The sequence below is a fragment of the Amphimedon queenslandica genome, unplaced genomic scaffold, assembly GCF_000090795.2.
Source record: "Amphimedon queenslandica unplaced genomic scaffold, v1.1 AMPQUscaffold_13298, whole genome shotgun sequence".
Classification (NCBI taxonomy): domain Eukaryota; kingdom Metazoa; phylum Porifera; class Demospongiae; order Haplosclerida; family Niphatidae; genus Amphimedon; species Amphimedon queenslandica.
Genome location: NW_003546466.1, coordinates 51,560 through 73,328, shown reverse-complemented (window position 1 = coordinate 73,328; position 21,769 = coordinate 51,560). Strand labels below are relative to the sequence as shown.

The 21,769-nt window shown below is 35.7% G+C and overlaps 5 protein-coding genes across 7 annotated transcripts; 2 read left to right on the top strand and 3 right to left on the bottom strand.

Annotated features, from left to right (window-relative positions):
* Positions 1–1,015: 1,015 nt before the first annotated feature.
* On the bottom strand, positions 1,016–6,275 carry LOC105313470 (uncharacterized). The gene is made up of 14 exons (XM_019998939.1): positions 6,173–6,275; positions 5,571–6,113; positions 5,353–5,525; positions 4,807–4,995; positions 4,598–4,757; positions 3,124–4,374; positions 2,994–3,077; positions 2,891–2,950; positions 2,193–2,843; positions 2,028–2,140; positions 1,827–1,973; positions 1,599–1,776; positions 1,495–1,554; positions 1,016–1,449 (listed from the first exon to the last, which is right to left on the bottom strand). Exons 1-14 carry the CDS (start codon positions 6,192–6,194, stop codon positions 1,115–1,117), a joined length of 3,966 nt encoding a protein of 1,321 aa, XP_019854498.1. The 5' UTR covers positions 6,195–6,275; the 3' UTR covers positions 1,016–1,114.
* Positions 6,276–6,746: 471 nt separating this feature from the next.
* Positions 6,747–8,850, bottom strand: LOC100641134 (DNA excision repair protein ERCC-8-like). Its single transcript, XM_019998941.1, has 9 exons — positions 8,583–8,850; positions 8,370–8,474; positions 8,191–8,314; positions 7,994–8,072; positions 7,791–7,926; positions 7,633–7,721; positions 7,401–7,525; positions 7,084–7,353; positions 6,747–6,953 (listed from the first exon to the last, which is right to left on the bottom strand). The coding sequence occupies exons 1-9, from the start codon at positions 8,753–8,755 to the stop codon at positions 6,885–6,887; spliced, it is 1,170 nt and encodes a 389-aa protein (XP_019854500.1). The 5' UTR covers positions 8,756–8,850; the 3' UTR covers positions 6,747–6,884.
* An 82-nt stretch (positions 8,851–8,932) lies between these two features.
* Positions 8,933–10,824, top strand: LOC100641007 (PDZ domain-containing protein GIPC3-like). Of its 2 annotated transcripts, none has more exons than XM_011406930.2 (6): positions 8,933–9,029; positions 9,148–9,389; positions 9,660–10,026; positions 10,145–10,314; positions 10,449–10,530; positions 10,635–10,824. In XM_011406930.2, the coding sequence occupies exons 2-6, from the start codon at positions 9,150–9,152 to the stop codon at positions 10,769–10,771; spliced, it is 996 nt and encodes a 331-aa protein (XP_011405232.2). In that variant the 5' UTR covers positions 8,933–9,029; positions 9,148–9,149; the 3' UTR covers positions 10,772–10,824. The 2 variants fall into 2 exon arrangements, with proteins under 2 accessions (XP_011405232.2, XP_019854501.1); XM_019998942.1 differs by having other exon boundaries at positions 8,934–9,029; positions 9,145–9,389.
* A 117-nt stretch (positions 10,825–10,941) lies between these two features.
* LOC100640884 (translation initiation factor eIF-2B subunit beta-like) lies at positions 10,942–13,426 on the top strand. Of its 2 annotated transcripts, XM_003388042.3 has the most exons (16): positions 10,942–11,042; positions 11,090–11,173; positions 11,215–11,273; positions 11,324–11,353; positions 11,406–11,436; positions 11,481–11,532; positions 11,577–11,636; positions 11,681–11,730; positions 11,776–11,873; positions 12,437–12,495; positions 12,540–12,635; positions 12,685–12,722; positions 12,801–12,861; positions 12,917–12,976; positions 13,088–13,224; positions 13,276–13,426. In XM_003388042.3, exons 1-16 carry the CDS (start codon positions 10,981–10,983, stop codon positions 13,346–13,348), a joined length of 1,050 nt encoding a protein of 349 aa, XP_003388090.1. In that variant the 5' UTR covers positions 10,942–10,980; the 3' UTR covers positions 13,349–13,426. The 2 variants fall into 2 exon arrangements, with proteins under 2 accessions (XP_003388090.1, XP_019854521.1); XM_019998962.1 differs by lacking the exon at positions 10,942–11,042 and having other exon boundaries at positions 11,406–11,431.
* A 6,749-nt stretch (positions 13,427–20,175) lies between these two features.
* Positions 20,176–21,717, bottom strand: LOC100640757 (sister chromatid cohesion protein DCC1-like). The gene is made up of 7 exons (XM_019998937.1): positions 21,577–21,717; positions 21,347–21,437; positions 20,935–21,206; positions 20,714–20,791; positions 20,571–20,656; positions 20,461–20,523; positions 20,176–20,406 (listed from the first exon to the last, which is right to left on the bottom strand). The coding sequence occupies exons 1-7, from the start codon at positions 21,709–21,711 to the stop codon at positions 20,298–20,300; spliced, it is 834 nt and encodes a 277-aa protein (XP_019854496.1). The 5' UTR covers positions 21,712–21,717; the 3' UTR covers positions 20,176–20,297.
* Positions 21,718–21,769: the final 52 nt, after the last annotated feature.

Sequence of the window (21,769 nt, the reverse complement as noted above, 5' to 3'; positions counted from 1 at the left end):
GCGAACTTAATATATTTATAATGAGGTAGTTGTACAGCTGGTTTACATCCTAGTCCTCCTATCATTAGTAAATGGCGTGCTCCATCATGCTCAAATGATATCATTCCACCATCACCTCTCCTCATAACTGGTCTATTTGCATCAGTTGGTTCTAATTCTGTCCATTGAAAACTAACGGTATCCAGTTGTGTAAGATTGTTATGACAACATATGTCATGGCTACAATATCCCCCAAAATAATACAATAGATCATTTATTGCAGTACAGCAATATGCAATGATTCCTAATGGAGGACTACCAGTAGTATCTCTAGTGACCCATTGGCCATTTGAAGGGGTAAAGTGCTGTACATGACTAGTGATCCTTGTCTTTTCTTCACTATCATGTACTTTAGGTAAATCATCCTGATCACCACCCCACACATACAGTGAATCACCTACTGATACAGCGCAGTGTGTGGCTCTTCCATTCAGTTGATCTACAGTATTAAAATAATAACAGAATGACGATCACTGGACCGTGACTTACGAGATAGCTTCTCCTCGCTTACACCATAGCCTGCGCCTCTCCGCCGCTTAATATCAAGAATATTCATGTGAGTAGTTGGTCCCAAGAAGTTGGAAGTCACTAAGCAACATCAATATGAGATAAAATAATGGCTGAAGGCTTCCGCGTAGGCGTGCTCAGTCCGGCGTTCAAGTTCATTCAAAAATTTGAAATCAGGGGCTCTTGATTCAATTCAATTCAGTGTCTGCCCATAAAATCATGATAAAGTAATAGTATTACTGTACAACTGATAGTAATGATAGGCAATCTTCATCACTCCAAGTGTCATTATAAACTACCAATTGTTTTGATAGCTTTGATACTGTATTAATCTAAGCATAAATAAATAAATATAATCATGCATCTTAGCTACATGGTGCAAATTCAGAATAACATAAGTAAAACAGTAAAAACACTGCACTTTGCAGCTAATACCCATGCATCTTGTTTGCACCATGCACCGATTGAATACTTACTTCCTTTTACTCAAAAAGACATTAAAAAATTAAAATCACAAAAACTATTGAAAAATACAAACAGTATTATTAATCAAGCTGCAACTAAATCTCTAAGGGTTTGTATAATTGCGGTATGATACTTCCAAGTCCATTTTATCAGCAATTTCTTTAAACGCTTCATTATTTTTCAATACTTCAATTAAAGTATTCATTGCCTGAGGTTTCCCATCAATGGTAGCTTTAAGAGCAAACAGTAATGAAGCACATCTATCATGTACTGGTCTACCATCATTCATACACTCAGTTGCAGTAGTATCAGAAATTAGCTTTTTTGCATATAAGCTCATGATGATCGCTGAAAGATTATTTGGAGCTGCCAGGATGTCAGAAAGTGTATCAAAGTTTTCTCGTAGAACTTCTCCAACTGATTTGCTCTCCTCATCATCTATAATTATGGTAACAGAACTAAATCAAGCAAGGGAAATATTACCTGAAAAAATTTGCCCTAAGTTTGAAGCAATAGTGCCTGCAGATGCCTGCTGGATGTCACCTATATGGTCTTTAGAGACTAACTTATGTAATAATAACACTAACCCATTGTTAATACAATGTTTATTTTTTCAAAATTAGATTTTTTAATTCCTTGTAATGTGACAGGATAACTTAATTCCTTAACTGCACCTTCACCAGGTGTGGCTGAGATTGTAATGAGGCATTCTGGAAAACGAGGAGGAGACATGCTGCCATATTCATCAATAACAATCTGCCTAACCTATTGTAATCATAAGAAATATATAGTACATTAGTATTATAAGTGCTTACTCTTGTAGGATCCTGATGAGGTCTAACTGACCATCCTTTGGGACATTTTTCATCATCAAAGCATAACTCAATGAATCCATCTTCATCCTTAAACTGGAAAGATACTTCAATACTTTTTTCAACATTTCTGAATGCTTTTCTAATATACTGCATGTATGAATAAAATAATAAGTAGCAGTGACAGAAAGATGATATCAATACCTCTATTAGTGCATTAAGATCTTTAGAAAGTAGAAATCTCATCAACCATTCCCTTCCTTGCCTCTTAATTTGATACACCACTTGACTATGGTAACACTTAATAGGTGGTTTATCTACAATAAATTAAAGATAAAATCATTAATATGTGAATATACATGCTTATACCTGCCAGTGTAGTTATTTCATTTTTTGTTGAAAGTGTATGTGGCAATTCAAAAGTTAGTGAAGAACTTGAAGAATGCAATTCATCATTAAAAGATGATAAAGATGTTGAACATGGTCCATCAAAAGATGATGATAAAGATGAAGAAAGAGTATGTGATCTTGCACGTGATGATGAAGGGCCTGGGATTGAATATGGCTGATAACGTCTTCCTGAGTATGTTTTAATACAATACTTAGAGAATGTAGCAGTGCAGATACCACCATATCTGTTGCCAATAAAAAAGTCCCCACCATCTACTGTATCAAACTGGTAGGGTGGCTGATTATTAGTTGAAGTAGAAAAACTAAGGTAATTACAGTGAGAAGATGTTTCTATGGAGACACAGTGCTGTATCTCCAGTTTAATCGGTTCAATGAAAGGCTTAGAGGTATTTATAGCATATACTGCACTAACAAGCTCAGTGTCTTCTGGAAATATAAAATCTCCTCCTACAAGAGCAGCAATGGTTATTTTAACAGTATCAGAGGGTAGCACTGCTCCTTGTGGTACTGTTATCCTTATACCATATTCCTCCCAATTAACTGACTGGGTAGATCCACCATGAATAAGAAATGAATTTTTTGCAGCAACATGTACACCTTTAAGTTCATCTATATAAATATAATATAATGATTTTATAATCATATTTAAGTAATACCTTCAGTTACACTTTCAACAACTCTTTCATCAAGTATTGTGCTGAAATCATTGTTACAACCTATAACCATTCTGTATTAACATACAGACATAAACTAGTATACCTTGAATTGATTCATGCATTTCATTTCCTTTGCTATTACCTTCCTTTTGAGCAGTTTTTACATCTTCTTGAAGTTCTTTAACTTCTAAATATAGTAATATAAATACTATATATACATCATGTATGCATACCTTCTGAAGAATGAAGCAACTTGATTTTCTGAACTTTGCCTTGACCTGCTTTTGTTTCTTCCTCTTGAATGTTTACATCTTTCAGATGCTTGTACTGTTGTATTTGCTGCAGGTGCTCCTTCAATTTTTGATCTCTTTCAATTAGTTCCTCGTCTTTGTTTTGCAACAGTTGATTAAGCCTTTGGATCTCCTTTTCTAGCTCCTTTTTCTCTTGTATCTCATGGCTATAATATTCCTTTCTCTGTGCTTCCTCTCTCTCCTTGTCTTGTAACTGTTGACAATATATTTGTATCATTTGCTCCTTTTCTGCAAGCTCCTTTTCTTTCTGCTGCAACTGTTGAAAATATTTCTCTTTTAACCTTTGTTCCTCCAGTAACTGATGCTCTTTCTCTGCCTCCTTTTTTTCTTTCCTTTGTAACTCTTGACAATATTTTTGTATTTCTTTTTCTTTTACTGCCTCCATTTCTCGTAGTTCTTGACAATGTCTTTTTTCCTTCTCTGCCTCCTCTTTCAATTTTTCACAATATTTTTGTGTTACTTGCTCTTTTACTGCCTTTTCTTGTAACTGCTGATAACATCTTTGTATTATTTGATCTTGCTGTACCTCCTTTCTTTCTTTTTCTTGCAATTGATAAATATATTTTTGTATTTCTTGCTCTTTTTCCCGTAACTGATGATGGTATCTTTGCATTTCTTCACCTTTCAAAGAATTCTTTCTCTCACTTTCTTGTAGCTGCCAATAGTATCTTTGTTCCATCTCTGCCTTCTCTTTCTCCCTCTCTTGTATTAGATTGCAATAACTTACTATTTCTTGCTCCTTCTCTTGTAACTGATTACAGTATTGTTGTATTTCTTGAGTTTTTAGTAAAATCAGTCCCTCATTTCTCACCTTCTCTCGTAAAAGCTGCTGATGATGCCTCTTTTCTTTCTCTGCCTCCTCTCTATCCTTCTTTTGTAACTGATGACAATATCTTCTTATTTCTTGATCTTTCTCTGCTTCTTCTCTTTCCTTCAGCTTCATTTGTTGATGAAAAACTTGTGCTTCTTTCTCCTTTTCTTGCAGTTTTTTCTCCTTCTCTTCAAGACTCATTACAAGAGCTTGTATGGTTTGCTCAATATTGGCTGTATCTTCTTTCCTTGGTCTTCTTCCTATCCGTAGTTGCTGCTGATACTTCTTCTTGTATTCTTCATTATTCATACCATTGGTATCTAATGTATCACCTACTGTCCACTCTCCTTTAATGTTGAGAACTAATGGAGTTTAAAAATTAATTATTGGACAAAGCCCTTAGTGATGAAGTGTACTTTATATGGGCATGCTAGCACGTAAAGGATCATCTAAATATTCTTTAAAGTTAAAAAAACTAATCTATATCATGGTATGATAGTTTGCTAGGGGGCAGAATCCCTAAACGTTTTCACTCTTCTAGTATAGGCTGTACATTTATGGGTATGGCTAAATGGTTGCACTGACCTAATTCAGTTAACATAGCAATGTTAGGATCAGTGACGTGCCGTGTCACTGTCTTATCAACACATCCTCCAACAGTTAATATCCAAACACAATAAGGACTCATAATGAACACTGAGAGAGAATGACCCCATCTCTTACTAACAGAGTGAGGTACATCTAACTGTTAATAGAAATAAATTAATAATTTACATGTATCTCACTGTACATACCTTTATCCAGGAATGTTGAGTGATGTTAAAGATCCAACAATCATCTAATGTCTCTTCATTCTTATCCTCCCCACCACTTATCACTAGCATAGGACAGTCTGATCCAGTTATAATAATAGCACCTGCATAAGCCCATCTACCCACAGGCCATTGGTCTATTGCTTCAGGTTTCTTTATACACTGCCAGAACTATACCATATAGTGCATGGGAAATTGTTTAGGGAGTAAAATTAGGCGAATTGCTAAATTTTGGTGATTGGTGGATTTTAATTTGGTGAATTTGTGTTCATGTGCCATTGAGCATGCAAATAATGGCTCAAATTGGTGGATTGTTATTTTGGTAAATGGCTATCAAAACACCAATTCGCCAAATTTAATTACATCCGAAATTTATCATTATTATGGTAATAATTATAAAATAAAAATAGCCATACTCATTAAAATGACATAATAAAATTATGTGTGTGTGTGACTCTGTGTGGGCATACATACTGCATGTTTAATTATGTGTAGATACACACACTCTTATTACACAATGTTACATACCACAGTGCTGATTGATATCTCTAATATATAATTATTGCTAGTAATAGAACTCTTAGCATCATCAGTCTCTGCTCCACCAAACAGAACAGCTCTAGTGTTGTTGATCTTTTCAATGATGAAGGCATTAGCAGGTGGTATACACTGACCAATGATTGAAGGATTACTCCATTCTCCTAAATGAATAAGTTAAAACTATTAACATAAATTCAAACAGTTACTTGATGATATATTATATATTGAGTGCTCATTAGTACGCCATCTTCCACTATATAATTCAATATATTTATTATGAGGTAGCCGTACAGCTGGTTTAGATCCTATTCCTCCTAAAATTAGTAAATGGTGTACTCCATCATGTTCAAATGATATCATTCCACCATGACCTCTCCTCATAACTGGTCTAGTTGCATCAGTTGGTTCTAATTCTCTCCATTGAAGACTAACAGTATCCAGTTGTGTAATACTGTTGTGATAGCAGCTGTCATGGCCACACCATCCCCCGAAATAATACAATCGATCTTTTATTGCAGCACAGCAGCATGCTTTCACTCCTAATGGAGGAGTACCAGTAGTACTTCTAGTGATCCATTGACCAGTTGAAGGAGTAAAATGTTGTATATTACTAGTGATTATTCTCTTCTTTTCGCTATCATGTACTTGAGGTAAACCAGCCTGATCACCACCCCACACATAAAGTGAATCACCTACTGATACAGTGCGGTGAAAAGCTCTTTTATTCGGTCGACCTAAGTACAGAACGCCTACTGTACGATTAATTTTAATGAAAAGCTCGATGAAAAGTAACATGCAGAGTACTTACTTTTATCAGTTTTATGCGCCATGAGCCTGCAGCACCAAAGCCCTGAACCAATCTGGTCAGAAACTGGCCACAGTGGCCACCCAGAGCCAACCAAACTAGCCACCTAGAGGCCCAACCAAGCTGTGTCAACAGTGAAAATTATACCCGTTGCTATTATAACTTGCTTGAATTAATTATCACGAACAGTGATCACGTGATAGAAAATAATTAATAAAAATCGTTGCAAGTTGCTAATAATTATGTCTAGGCAAATTATGCAGCATAATTTGCCTAGCCATGCTCTAATAGTACAAGTTATTATGCTGGCATAATGAGTCAAAATTTCTGCCCTATACCTCTGACCGCATGATTTCAATTCAATATGGCAGGTGGTACAAATATATTACATCAACCCCACTGCCTAGTACCCATCTATGGAAGTGTGGCGAGCCCCAATGACTCAGACTATTCTATATTACAGAGACTCAAAATCAATGGAAAAATTTTCAAATTCTGGCATTATTACAATTTTAACAGATGCATGTACATGTAACTTGATAGTCAATATTTGAGTAAAGCTTGAACTATGAGCATATAATGAGCTTATAATTAGATTTATTTCAAAGCATAATAGGATGAAATTTGAGGCTGCATCTAAAAGCAAAATAGGCAGAAATTCAAGCATAATTTGCCAAGCCCTAATGAGTTGCTAAATGCAAAATTAATAGTTTGTTTAATCTTCATCACTCCAAGTGTCATTATAAATCACTGATTGTCTTGATAATTTTGATTCTGTATTAAGCTATGAAAAAAATAAGAAAATAATTATTAATAAAAATAAAATAATAGCAAAATCTACAAAACTATATTTTAACACCCACACATCTCGTTAGCACCTTGGGCTAACACCCACGCACTAAATGAATACTTACCTCAATACTATTAACAGCAGTCCATATCAGTACTGTATTATCAGTACTACCAGTATACACTTCAATATCATTAGAATTAACATCAATACTTGTAACGCTGCTATAATGACCTTTCAGTTTACTAACATTTCTACCAGTAAACAGTTCATATATACTCACATCAGAATGAGAGGGAACTAAAAGATGAGGAGTGAAGGAGAGAGAGGGAGGAGTAAGAGAGAAGTGGTGAGTCTGATTTTTAAACGAGTGAGGGATCCGGCCATAGTTAATCTAAAAGAGGCGTGGTTAGGTACATATTGACCACACCCATTACTCACTAGCATGTTAGAAGTTGAGGATACATCCCATAGTCTAAGACGTTGGTCTGATCCGGAGCTGATAAGGAATAGACCATCAGTTGTGAACTGGAGACCTAATACATAACCATTGTGTGCTGTAGAGTCTATGAGAGAAAGGGAGAGAGAAAGAGAGGGAGGGGAATGAAGAGAGAAGGATTAAAAAATTAAGAAAAAAATGATTGTACTAGTATATTGTTTGAAAATCCATTACTTTTTCCTTGGCTGCCATTGTGTTGATCAAGCGATACCAAAGGACATCTTGTCTTACGAATATCCCAAAATAAAATCTGATTATCCTGACTAAAAGGAGAATAATAAAGACACAAAAATGAACAATCACTAGTGCATAACAAAGATAACTCTACTTACCTTCCTGTAGCTAGGGTGTATTCATCAGAAGGCGACCATTGTACTGTCATTACTGGTTTCTTGTGTCTCTTCAATATATGACTACTGGAGCCAGAGTTCATATCACATATGGTAACGATGCCATCTTTGGTACCAACTAGAGAAAACAATAAGATACTAATTAATGATTTGTTATTTAATTTTTAAATATTGCTTATCCTCACCAGCTGTCAAAGTGTGCTTTATTGCTTTTGCTAAATCATGAGTATAAATTGGAGTACTCATTTTAAAATTCTCCACTACCTAAAAAGGAAATAAAATTAGTATCATATGTAGCAAAGAATGCCCACACAATACTCATTCTCGAATTCCCATTCCCATGTTTCTATTTTCCCATTCTCGTGTGCATGAGTCCACCCACACACATCTCATTAGTATCCCATATTCTTAAGGTTTTATCCATCGAGGAACTGGTAAAGATCCCAGTATCATGAGGGTACCACTTCAGCTCTGATATACTGTGAGTGTGAGATGAGGGTGTGGTGCTATAAAAAGAAGGCATGTCACTTAATTAATTATTTGATAATTAATTTTTAGTACCTTCCACGATTGAATGCAACTGTAGGACAGGTTTGACGAGCCACGCCCACTTGATAACGAGTGTCTTGAATGAAAATGGAGCCATCGGTTGTACCTGACAATAAACTGAGAGAAAAGGGCGGAGTCAGAAAGACGATAATAATAATAATTTTTAATTGTTATAATAAATGCATGTATACATGTACATAAATAAATAAATTAATTTGTAATTACTATCTTTGGGAGGTGTGGTCTAGTTGCATTGATGTAATTCCGTTGTCATGTGATCTTTCAAATTCTCTGTTCCTGCTCAGTGATAGTTGAGTCCATTTGTGGGTAGCGTAGACCTTGGGGAGTGTCCATTCCTCTTCAAGCCCCGCCCTCCTGTCCCTTAGGAGCTGGATCATATTCCGTGGACGTTTGGCTCTTCTCAGTAAACTAGGTCCTCTATATCCGGAAACTATAAACCAAAGGCAATGTTACAAAATCCGTAAATTCCACTTCTCATAATACCGTATATATTGAGCTCTGATCTAATAAAAAGCGGAAAATATTTCTTTCAGACCCTCCCCCAACAATAACATTTGGTGGAGGAGAGAGCTCGACTATACTTCTCTCAAATGCAACCATCCTCTGTACATTAAAGACCTCCTACTCGCTGTTTTGCAGCATTTGAAAAAGGTAAGAGCTTTTGCAAGTCTAAAAACAACAAAAATGCTTCATAAAGCAAGCATTAAAAACACTTTTAAAGCTGTTTTCTCTACACTTAGCCTATGTTTTTCTTGCTTTTTTCCAATAGTCATGTTCAAGAGAAGGCCATTGCAAGATAGTGACAGACCCCACCACACTCCTCTCCCTCCTCCTCCTACCTCTTCCCTCCCTCCCTCCTCCTCTTCTCATCGTCCCATTCCTCCAAGACGAGAACTGGTCTTTCATGCTCAGTTGGCCCATGGGAGCTCCACTCAGGATATCAAAGACTTTTCAAATGTTAAGGAGCTTTACGCTAAAATTGCATCCACTTTTGAGCTGGAGCCTTCGGATGTAAGTTTGAAATTCAAATAAACTTTATTTTTAAAAGTGTTTTTTTGATTGCTTGTGAAGTGTGAGCTAACCCAGGCCTATATTACTTTTTATAAAACACAGTCTTCTAGCTTTAATTATGGCATGCATATACGACTGCAGATTAACACTAGTAATCTATTCTATTTAGCAAAAATTCCAACCATAATTTCCAAACTTGTAGTTTGATTCTAGTGTCAACAGGTTGTTTAGGAACAACTTAATTGCGAAAAATATTTCATTTCCCTCTAGATTATATTCTGTACATTGAATACTCCAAAGATAGACATGTCAAGGCTGCTAGGAGGTCAGATTGGTTTGGATGACTTCATATTCACTCACATAAAGGGAGAAACTAAAAACATCACTTTAACGAAACAAGAAACCTCACTCGGTCTCACCATCACTGATAATGGAGCTGGTAATGCTTTTATTAAAAGAATAAGAGAAGGGAGTGTGGCCTCTCGGTCTCCTGATGTTGCTGTTGGTGACATGATTGTATCCATTGATGGGCGGAGTCTCATTGGAGTCAGACACTACGAGGTTGCAAGATTGTTAAAAGAACTTCCGAGATACTATAGTTTTGATATGACACTAGTGGAACCAAGAAAAGCATTTGGTATGCAACAAATATAATATACATACATTTTATTATGCATTTTAGTATTATTTTTGTTTCTTCTCTTTTTTCAATGTTTTTAATGTGCATGTAAATTTTGTCATTTCTCTTTTTTCAGCTGTTGCTCCAAGAGGACTAGGTCAGTCTAACCCAAAGCCGGTTTCAAAACTATTAGACGATCCTTCTTCCTCTGTCTCTGACACTGCCTCTCTCTCCTCCTCCTCTAACACTGAGAGACCTCCAACCCTCAGACTAAAGTCGGACGGACAAGCATTGATAGAAGAAGCAGTAAGTATCACATGATTGTCACATGATTGTCACATGATTGTCACATGATCATCACGTGATTGTCACATGATCATCCCAAGATTGTCACATGATCATCCCAAGATTGTCACATGATTGCATGGTTTTATTAATAGATGACTTCATGGACTAAGCAAACTGTAGAGAGAGTGGACGATCTACTGGAGAGTTTCATGGGAATCAGAGACAACCAGTTAGGTAAGCCTGTTTGACTAGTTTTGAATACCGGTCAATTTAGAATTTTATTTTTTAGTTTTTATAGTCTTTGTAGAAGTATTTTATCTCTTTTTTTATTTCTGTAGCTCATGTTATTGTTGATTTAGCTCGGGATAAGAGCAGTGTTGATGAGTTTATTGAAACTGTCGCATCTTCAAGTTCACTGGGTCATTTCCAATTTCCTCCTGACTTCATTACTGAACTGTGGAGTGTGATACGATGAGTGTAGAGATAGAGAAAGAGTGGAGGAAGGTTTTATATTATTTATTTTTTACCTGGAGCAATATATTACTTAATAATATTATTATTATTTTTTTAATTTTATGCACTTTTCACAATGATTAATTTCTATGAGTGGGCGTTGAATAAAGTACCGTATTAGTTTTCAAAACTGAGGTGAAAGTTTTACATTTTCTAATTAAACAATACAAAATGGCGTCCGAAGAAGTGGAACAAAAAGTCCAAATCTTTCTCACATATTTAATTCAAAAGAAGTAATGGCTCCACTAATACCTCCTGTACTATTAACTATTATTTTTAGATTCACGAGTACTTACGATTTAGCTCAGAAAACGGTCCTACTACTAAGAGATATAATATCAAAATCAAAATGGGCCAATCCTAGGTAGATGTATTGTACTTGTGGGCGTGGTTTATTGTTTATAGGGAGCTAATGGAGAGGGTGAGGGAGGATGGGAAGAGAATCATTACAGCTCAAGCCGGGGGTAAGAGGAATTAATATTTTAATTGTATAATTTTTAATTAATTTTTAAAGAAAATGTTGTGTGTAATATGGTCAGAAGAGGTATGATAATAATTATTAATATATGTTATTATTTTTTTAAATTAATTTTTAGTTCTTAAAATTATTCGCGAAGAACTTGTAAGGTACTCGTATTTTAATTACGTCTCGTTACCATAGCAACTCGTAGGTGTCTGAGAGGATCTGATTCTGAGAGCATGGACCTCAAGGATTCGTTACATGTAAGTAGGTGTGGTTATCTGGTGCTCTTTAATTAGAAATACAGACTATGCTAAAAGGAGGTGAAGATTACGATGATCTATCAAAGCCTGTTCCTAATTTAAAAGTAATAGTGGGTGGAGTCATTAATAATAATGAATAATTAATTAGGGTGCTGTCATTGAAGCCATACACGAATTATTAGGAGAAATGGAAGAAAGGTAATTAATTAATTATTCATTGTTTTAAGCCCCTCCCTCTTTCAGTGCATCCAATATTGCAGCACAAGCATTGGATCACATTCATTCCAATGAGGTCATTATGACGTCAGGGCATTCTAAAACAGTAGAAGCATTTCTTAAAGGTAATATTGTATTATATTCAGCTAGATGTACATGTAGAAAGTTTTTTGGCTAATTACTAATGAAGTTTTTTGAGTTATGGCCATTTTAAAAAAATTGGCTGATTTCTGAAGAATGTTTTTTTCCAAAAAATGGCTCCGAAATTACCCCAAATTTTTATTGCATTTTTTGATGCATATTGATGTCCTTATGCTGTGTAGCAAGTTTGAGCTGATTCCGACAGATATTTTTCGAGTTATGGCCATTTTAAGAAAACGTCAAAATTCTGAAAAGTACCCAAGGCTATAGCCCATGGTTTTTTCCAAAAAATGGCTCCGAAATCACCCCAAATTTTTATTGCATTTTCTGATGCATATTGATGTCCTTACACTATGTAGAAAGTTTGAGCTGATTCCGACAAATATTTTTCGAGTTACGGCCATTTTAAGAAAATGCCAAAATTTTGAAAAATACCCAAGGCCCAACAAATACTCCTTTATTTTGTAACATTTTTTGATACAGATATGCTCCATGTATCTTAGTATGTATTTTAAAATTTTTGAGCTGATTCTGATTTTTATTTTAGGTGCTGCTAGAAAGAGAAAATTTCAAGTGATTGTAGCGGAATCATCACCCTCTTATCAAGTAATGTTTAAGCACACCCATTGACCACGCCTACTATACCACAGGGTCAAAAACTAGCTCGTAATTTAGCTGAAGCAAAAATCGAAACGACCGTAATTACCGACTCGGCAGTTTTTGCTCTGATGTCAAGAGTTAATAAGGTATGTTTTGTGGGCGTGGTTTCTTACATTTTGACCACACCCACCACAGGTGATAATCGGAACTCATACAGTAATGGCTGATGGAGGGTGAGAGAACTAGTTATTATATTAATAGTTAAATTTTGTATTTTTTTTTAATTTTATTTTTTATGTTTTTGGCTGTAGATTAAAAGCTTTAAATGGAGCACATGCTTTAACATTAGCAGCAAAGCATCACTCAGTTCCAGTATGAGAGAGAGAAGAGAGAGTTAATATATTTTTTTAATTTTTTATAATTTTAGGTTATTGTTTGTGCTGCCATGTTCAAACTCTCTCCAAAATTTCTCTGCTCATACGACCAAGTAATAATGGGTCCTGCCCTCATACAATATTACCAAACCCCTTGCACTTATTTAATACTTCCGGACCCCTTGTACTCATTTGATATTACCAGACCCTTTGCTTTTTTGCAGGATACATTTAACAAGATAGTGTCACCTCATGATATACTGGGATTTACTGAGGCCGACCTAGTATCCAAGGTTCATGTACAGAATCCTGTATTCGACTACGTCCCTCCCGATCTAATTAATTTATTTATTTCTAATATGTGAGTTTACCTCAGGGTTCCTATATTTTTTAATATTCTCTGACCCTCTAGTGGTGGTAATGCCCCCTCTTATGTGTACAGACTGATCAGTGAACTCTATGATGATGACGACTCAGATTTGTAAATTTTTTCTCCCTATAAAATCTCTCTCCCTTTCGGTGCATTATAATTATTAACCATTAAAAAAGACTTAGTTATTGTACTGAATAAATAAATGATCACGTGAGCCTTAGGTTTAGTAGCTTTCTAGTTTTGTCTGTTACACACAAAAAGTTAGTTTTGCCCCAAACTTATGCAAACCAGTTAAACCACAAATATTATGTCAATTGAGTTTATTTGGCATTTTTGATTAGAAAATTTAGTTTGCGATAAATAAATAGTGTCCTATTATCATAGCTCAAAATCTAGTTTCCACCCCTTAAACCACAGAATTTTTCTTACGTGACGGTGTTGCTGAGTACTCGAGAGTGCTGTCAGTTGCTGTACTGCGAATAAGTTGATGGCTTCACCAGTTGTGAATCCGCCTGAGGTTCATTTGAGGATTCTTTTCATCGGTAAAAATGACACTGGCAAGTCTTCACTCATCAATAAATTTTCTGGTCAGAATTTAGCTGAAGTTGGTGATGGCATAAAACCAACCAGGCACAAAGAGCCACTCATGGAGTTGACATGTACTTGTTCCACACCTAAAGGCAATTTACCTATCACTTTTTGTGATACCCAAGGCTTTTATGATATGACCACTGGAAATAGGACGATTGCAGACAGTGTAGCTGATAAGATGAAAGAAGCTAATGTCATATTAATATGTCACAAATTGTTTGAGGAGAGAGTTGATGGAACCGTTAAAGAAATACTTGGGGAGTTGGCAAGGATTTTAGGAAATAATTTGATGAAGCACACCATTCTTGTCTTCACTAAAGCAGATTGTTATCCTTCTTACGTCAATGGTAAAAATGATGAAATTAAATCTAAAATGGTTGCACATGCAAGTGAACTCATGAAGACCTGGAAGGAAGCTTTACTGTCTACTGGGATCAAGGAAGACATAGTTAAAGATATTCCCTGGTGCATCACATCAGGACATGAAGACAAACTACCTACATCTGATGACTGGACTAAAGAATTATGGGATCTTTGTGAAGAGCGTTGTACTCCTGAAGCTAAAGGTTTTGTTGGTTGGATAAGAAGGCATGCTGTTGAAATCGCTCAAGCTACAATAGTTGCTGGTACAACAACTATAGGTGGTGTGATAGGTACTTTCGTTGATTCAGCAGGGGGAGGTCCTTTTGTTAACCGAGGAAGGCCGGGCACAGCAGCTGGTATAGCAGCAGGTGCTGGTGTAGGGATTTTTGTAGGACAAGGAGTATCAAAGATCCTAACTTAATCATTTTTTGGAGCCAAAAAGATTACTGTTTATTCATCAAAAACATAATACTGAAAAGGTTGAGTGGAGACGGTCATTATTGAATATCATTGCTACAAATCTTACTTATTTTGTTTTTTGATGAATGAACAGAATGTCAATTCTATTCTATAATCTCTTTTTAAGTTTTTGTTTGTGTAGATTTTTTGTTTTGCTTATTAATTAAAAGTGTTAGACTAACTTTTAATTACAGGCACATTTTAATTATGAGTACAAAATATTGCAATTTTAACTCTCAATAGATTTTGTGAATAATAAATTATTGCAATTAGTAAATTATTAAAATGATTACGCAATTTGGAATTTTTATTCCAATAGTAAAGCCAACAATTAAAAGTCACTTTAAGGTAGTTTTTTGCTAGTCATGTGGTGATTAGGTACAACTTTTAGTGAGTTGTTTTGTTCCCAGACTATGTGGTAACAATAATAATAATAAAATAGTAACTATTAAATAATAACTGATCAGTGAGCTTTATCATGCTTAATTAGTCTATAATGCCAAATTGGTAATCATAGCTCTAATGCTCACATGAGCATAGATATATGAATGCTATTGTTCATTCCACCCCCTGGTTCCAGGCTTTGGTGGATCATTGCAAGAAATGGCATCACCAACTGGTTCACCCCCAACTCCTCTAAGGATTCTTGTCATTGGGCACAATGACACTGGCAAATCTTCACTGATTAATAAGCTATCTGGTCAGAATGATTTAGCTAAGGTTGGTGATGATGTCACTCCAACAAAACATGAAAAACCTCTTATGGAATTGGAGTGTGTTTGTTCCACACCTAATGGTGATATACCAATCACTTTTTGTGATACTCAAGGCTTTTATGATATGACCATTGGAAATAGGAGGATTGCTGAAGCTGTGGCTGTAAAAATGAAGAAAGCAAATGTCATATTGATATGTCATAGATTGTATGAAAAAGTTGATGGAACAGTTCAAGAAATACTTGGGGAGTTGGCAAAAATATTTGGGAATGATTTGATGAAGCACACCATTCTTGTCTTTACTAAAGGAGATCACTATCCTCTTTACGTCAAGAGTGAAAATAATGACGAAGTTAAATCAGAAATGGAGGATCGTGCATCTAAAGTCATGGAGGCCTGGAAAAAAGTTTTACTGTCTACTGGCCTGATCAAGCAAGAAATAGTTGAAGATATTCCCTGGTGCATCACATCAGGACGTGAAGATGCACTACCTACATCTGATGACTGGACTAGAGAGTTGTGGGATCTTTGTGAGAAGCGTTGCACTCCTGAAGCTAAAGGTTTTGTTAGCTTGATATTAAGAAGGGCTACTAAGCAATTAGCAAAAGCTGTAATATTGAATGCATCTGTTGTTGGATCATTTACTATTGGAGGCATAATAGGTACTTTAATCAGGCCAGGAATTGGTTCTTTGGCTGGTGCAGCCACAGGTGCTGGATTAGGATTAGGGTTCGCTTCAGCAGGACTTCTAAATAACATCAATGACTGAAAATTCTGCTGATTTTTTTGTTATAACTTATAACTATTTCTTTTTAAAATATACATAAAGATCTGTCAACTGAAAATGAAAGCAAGTTTTTTTCAACAAGCATGTAAGCGGCATACACAAGAAAAGTTGTGAGTCACTGAAATAATCACATTGTAAAATAGAAAAATTAATTTACAGTGCAGTTAGTTTAGCACTGTAAGTTTTCTTCCCTTGAGACACAGACACTCTTGAATACTTTAACAATAGACCATTGAGGGGCTGATAAATTTATAAAACTTATTTATACTCAGCAGTCTACAGGCACAATCGCTGACTTAGTGATTACTAAATAAATACTATAATAGAATTTTGAAACTACAGCTAAAATAATTTCATTCCCCACCGTCCACCCAATTGAGTGTAGGCTGGGGAATGGTCTGGCCAGCAAGGCTCTACTGCTGTACAAACTAATGGCATGCATTAATGCAAGCTCCCATAGTTACATTGAATGTAACACTTTTTGTATCAAAACTATTATCAAAATTTTATCTATACTATTACTATGACAATATGTAGTAGTCTATAAGTCAATCACGCCATCATGACTTGGCTTATAGTGTTGCTCCCAGCTTGCTTTTACTGAGTGTATAAGTTTGTGGCAACAAACCATAATGGCATCATGTGATTTCAAAGTTGGTGCAAGGATTCTTGTTGTTGGTTACAATGGAAGTGGGAAATCTTCTTTGATCAATAAACTTGCTAATAATGACGATTTGACAAAAGTTGGTGATAGCTTATTACCAACTCAGCATGAAGCAGCTGCAATTGGCCTTGATCATCACCTTCAGATACAGGCAAATGAAAATGCAGAAGATGGTGGGCCTATCAATCAGCTGATAATGTTGTTTGATACTCAAGGTTTTGGTGGCACAACTTCTGACGACAGACAAATTGCTGAATCTATAGTAGGCATTGTGAAAACAGCTGATGTTGTTCTTATATGCCACAAGTTATATCAAAGAGTCGATGGCAAAGTTGCTGAAGAACTGAAGGAATTGGTGAGAATTCTTGGAAGTAAACTAATGAAGAAAGCTATCTTTGTATTCACTTGTGGAGATGAATATATAATTCGTTGCAGACCTAAACCAGTTGCAGATCTAACTAATGATGACATTACAAGACAAATGAGAGCTCAAGCAGAAGGAATGAAACAAAACATTGTGAAAATCCTAACTTCTCTGGGTATCTCACAAGAAATAGGTGACAACATTCCATACTGCATTACAAGTGCTGATCAAGATGACCTGCCTACTGGCAATTGGATCAACGATTTGTGACAAAAGTGTGAAAGTAAATGTACACCGGAGGCTGCAAAATTTATTGGCTGGTTCAACAGGCACAGATCTGACATGAAAAAGAAAGGCTTAGTAATTGGAGGTGGTGTAGGAGGTGGTGTCATTAGTATGGTAGGAGGTTTAGCAGGGGGAGCAGCATTTGGTGCATTGATCGGTACTGCTGTCATACTAGTACCAGGAGTTGGTACTGCAGCTGGTGCTACAATTGGTGCAGTTGGTGGTTTAATTGGTGGTGCTGCAGTCGGTACAGTTTCTGGGGCTGGAATTGGTGGAATTGGTGGTACAGTAGGTACTGCAATAAAAGCAAAAGTGACAAACACTTAAAGAACTAGTCAAAGTGTGGGCAAGGCAAACAAAACTCATAAGATTTTGGATGTGACTGTGTGATCTAAAATTATAATAGTAGTCTAGTTGTAATTTTGTATAACTGTTTTTCTAATAATCAATATTGATTATCACTATTATCTTTATTATCACATAGAACTTACAGTGCAGTTAGTTTAGCACTATAAGTTTTTTCCCTTGAGACACAGACACTCTTGAATACTTTAACAATAGACCATTGAGGGACTGATCTGGTGACTCCAAATCACTATTGTAAATGAAATAAAAACAACGATAGGATAATATCAGCATGAAGAACCAGTTAGTATAAAAATGATGACTCAAATTTGTAATTTCTAGTCTGAGTCTCCAGACTATAGAGTTTCTTTTCAATCTTTTCTTCCTTCCTCTCCCTTGAAAAAAATTTTAAATGATCACGTAATCTAATCCTGCTGTTTCTTCTTAGGCATTGTTAAATTGAAACCCACCGGAAATGGAGATAGTCCATCATATATTGTGATACTGTAGGTTTTGTAATATGACCACAGGAAAATTGCTGATATGATGAAAGCAGCAATGTCATTTAAATATGTATATAATATACCATGCTGGTGAGGAGTATCTATATTAGTCACGTGTAGCCAGCCCCTTCCTCAATGAAAGGGTCAGGTTAAATGAGTGTTCACATAGATAGAGCAACTGAAAGGGATTGGAAACGGGAGGCATAGGCTGGTTCATGTTGCTATTGGTTACCTGCCAATAATTTAAAATCCATTAGTGACCACCCTAAATAATAAACTCTGTGCCATGCAAGTAATATGAGGTTGATGTCATGTAGTTTATTTTATTTTGTCCTTATATGGTCATTTTAATTCTTCTGGGCATGTGAACTCCCCCACAAATTTTTTGATGCTGGGATAGTGACCATAAATATTACCATACGTACAAAACAGGTGGCCTGAATTGGGTGGCGAGACTAATTGTGACTATATATAGATCTAGTCACAATCATTTCATAGATGATCAGGCTACATATAAGATAAAGACAGTTGTAGATTACTCATTCTACAAATAACACGATTGTTATGATGGCATCATCCAATTTTAAAATTGGTGCAAGGATTCTTGTTGTTGGATACAATGGAAGTGGAAAGTCTTCTTTAATCAATAAACTTGCTGGTAATAATAATTTGGCAATAGTTGGTGATGACACTAAGCCAACTCAGCATGAATCGCTTGTAATGAAGTTTGATCACGAGTTAGATCCAGCCGAAATTCACCATACTATTCCTGTAGTGCTGTTTGATACTCAAGGTTTTGGTGACACCACTAATAGTGACAGAGAGATTGCTGATGCTATAGTTGCAAACGTGAAAAAGATTGATGCTGTCCTTATATGTCACAAGTTATATCAAAGAGTTGATCATTCAATTACTGCAGAGCTGGAGGAGTTGACAAGAATACTTGGAAATGAACTAGCAAAGCATGCCATTATTGTATTCACTCATGGAGATGAATATGCAATAAAATGCAAGCCCAAAAATTTGCCAAAGAATGAGATTGCGGAAAAAATGATGGATCGTGCACAAGAAATCAAAGAGGAAATCACAAAAAACCTAAAATCTGAAGGTCAACCTATTAAAAAAGAAATAGCTGATAATATTCCATATTGCATTACAAGTGCTGAAGAAGATGAGCTACCCACAGGCATGTGGATCGATAAGTTATGGGAGACATGTGAAAAGCAATGCAAGCCAGAGGCAGCAATATTTATCACTTACGTGAGAAAGCATGTGGTGAAAGACACTTTGATTGGAGGTAGCGTAGGAGGTGCAGGAGGAGCTGTAGCTGGTGCAACAGTTGGTGCTTTGATTGGTACAGGTGCTATACCGGTAGTTGGGACTGCACTTGGTGCTGCAATTGGTGTAGCGTTCGGCAGTTTGTTTAGTGGAGTAGCTATTGGTGCAGCAATAGGTGCAGGCGTGGGTTATGCAAAAGAAAAGAATGAAGAAGCAAGAATGAAGAAGAATAACTAGACCTATTAAACAAAATAAATTAATTTTTGCTATTTTGCCAGTTGTATGTCCTTAATTTTGTTTAGTTTGTCAAGCCCCTAGTTTGTGTGTAACTTTATAGACATTAATAATGGATGATTTGGATCATTAGAGGCTTTCTTCATGTGGGTGTATTACCCTAGTGGCGCAGTACTTTTATGGACAGTATAAATTAAAGCTTAGTACACAATATCATGTGTTGCACTTCCAGAAGTGCTATATAAATGTAGTAAGTCAATCAATGCATGAATTGACCAAAGTTTAACTCTTGCACTATTGACACACATGCCATTGGTTTCTAGTCGCAATGCTCATATTGTGTATTAGGCTTAATATTAAAGAGCGTACAAATCTCACATGAGCATTAAAATGGGTGTCTTCAATGCATAACGACAGCATAGTCTAACAAGTTTTTATTAATGCCATCATTGTGTGACTATTATTGTTCAAATTATAGTGCAGTTAGTTTAGCACTATAAGTTTTCTTCCCTTGAGACACAGACACTCTTGAATACTTCAATAACAGACCATTGAGGGACTGACCTGGTGACTCTAAATCACTATTGAAAAATAAAAATAAAAATAATTTATAAATAAGTCTAATATGCCAGTACCTAATGTAAGGATGCATTTCATCATACGCCCACTTTTCTTTTACACTGAATAATTTTGAAAACCTTTATAAAATATAATTCAATAAAATAATAACTAATAATTACCTTACCTTGCAGCTGGGTCTTCGGGTAAGTCAGTTGCTGGGAAATACCATATGACAGCTGGAACTGAATTCAAATCAGTCAATGCCAAACTCTACAACACATTACCAGTATTATTCTTATAGTGTAGCATATAGGATTGCTTGTATACCTTCAGTTGGTCTAATGATGTAGTCATTCCTAACGGAACTGATGAAGGCCATGACTCCATAAACTCCTCATAATTAAACTAAATGCATGCAGTATATACAAGCATAATTACAATAACTATTATGTATCTATACATTACTCATCTACTTATGCACATATACATGTTCATCCATGTGTACATGTATATAAAAATCTTATATTATCATTTTATTTATTTATTACTTTTCCTGATTGTCTTAGAAACAGTTCAGCACAAAACTGACACACTTTATCCTCCTCTAGCCCATATCTCTTCTCTCCCTCATCTCCAGTGAAGGCTACCCCATAACAATCAAGAACATGCTCTAGTACAAATGGAGGCTCAAGTTCCTCTAATTTCTGACACGTCTCCTGAAGAGGTATGGACTTCCATGACCAGTCCTCTTCCTCCAGCAATGTTAGTATACTCTGGAATACTTGATCACGATAATCTAAGTGAAACACTCTCCAATAGCCTATCGATTTGAAATTAAATGTATGCATAAAGAAGTTTAAAAATTTAAAATTGAATTTGAAGCGTATCGATTTGAAATTGAAAAAAGTTTTAAAATTCAAATTAGAATGCTTAAATTTAAAGTGAAGCTGATTGTATTACCATCAACAAGACAAGCTTGTAATTGTTTGAGACCAGCCTTGAGTTCTTCTTCACTTGCTTGTACCTTATCTAATAAATCATTATAAGTGTACTGTAATGGGAGAGAGAGAGAGAGAAGAGAGAAAAGGATTGGAGACAAAAAGATAGAAAGGGGAGGGAGAGAGAAAGGTGAAGAGATAAAGGGAGGGTGGGGTATTAATCTGACGGGAAGTTTTCATAGTATTGTTTACTCTTGTTTTCCCATCTTTATCTTCACTCCTATCCTGTAGCTCTCCCTTATATGGTAGTTCATTCAAAAGTCTCTTTAACTTGCCTAATTTCGGTCGGCACTGACGTAACTCAAAGTAACTAAAAGCACAGGCCATAACCTACCAGTGAGCAAATTTTAATAGAAAATCAAAAATTTTAATGGGCAAATGCAAA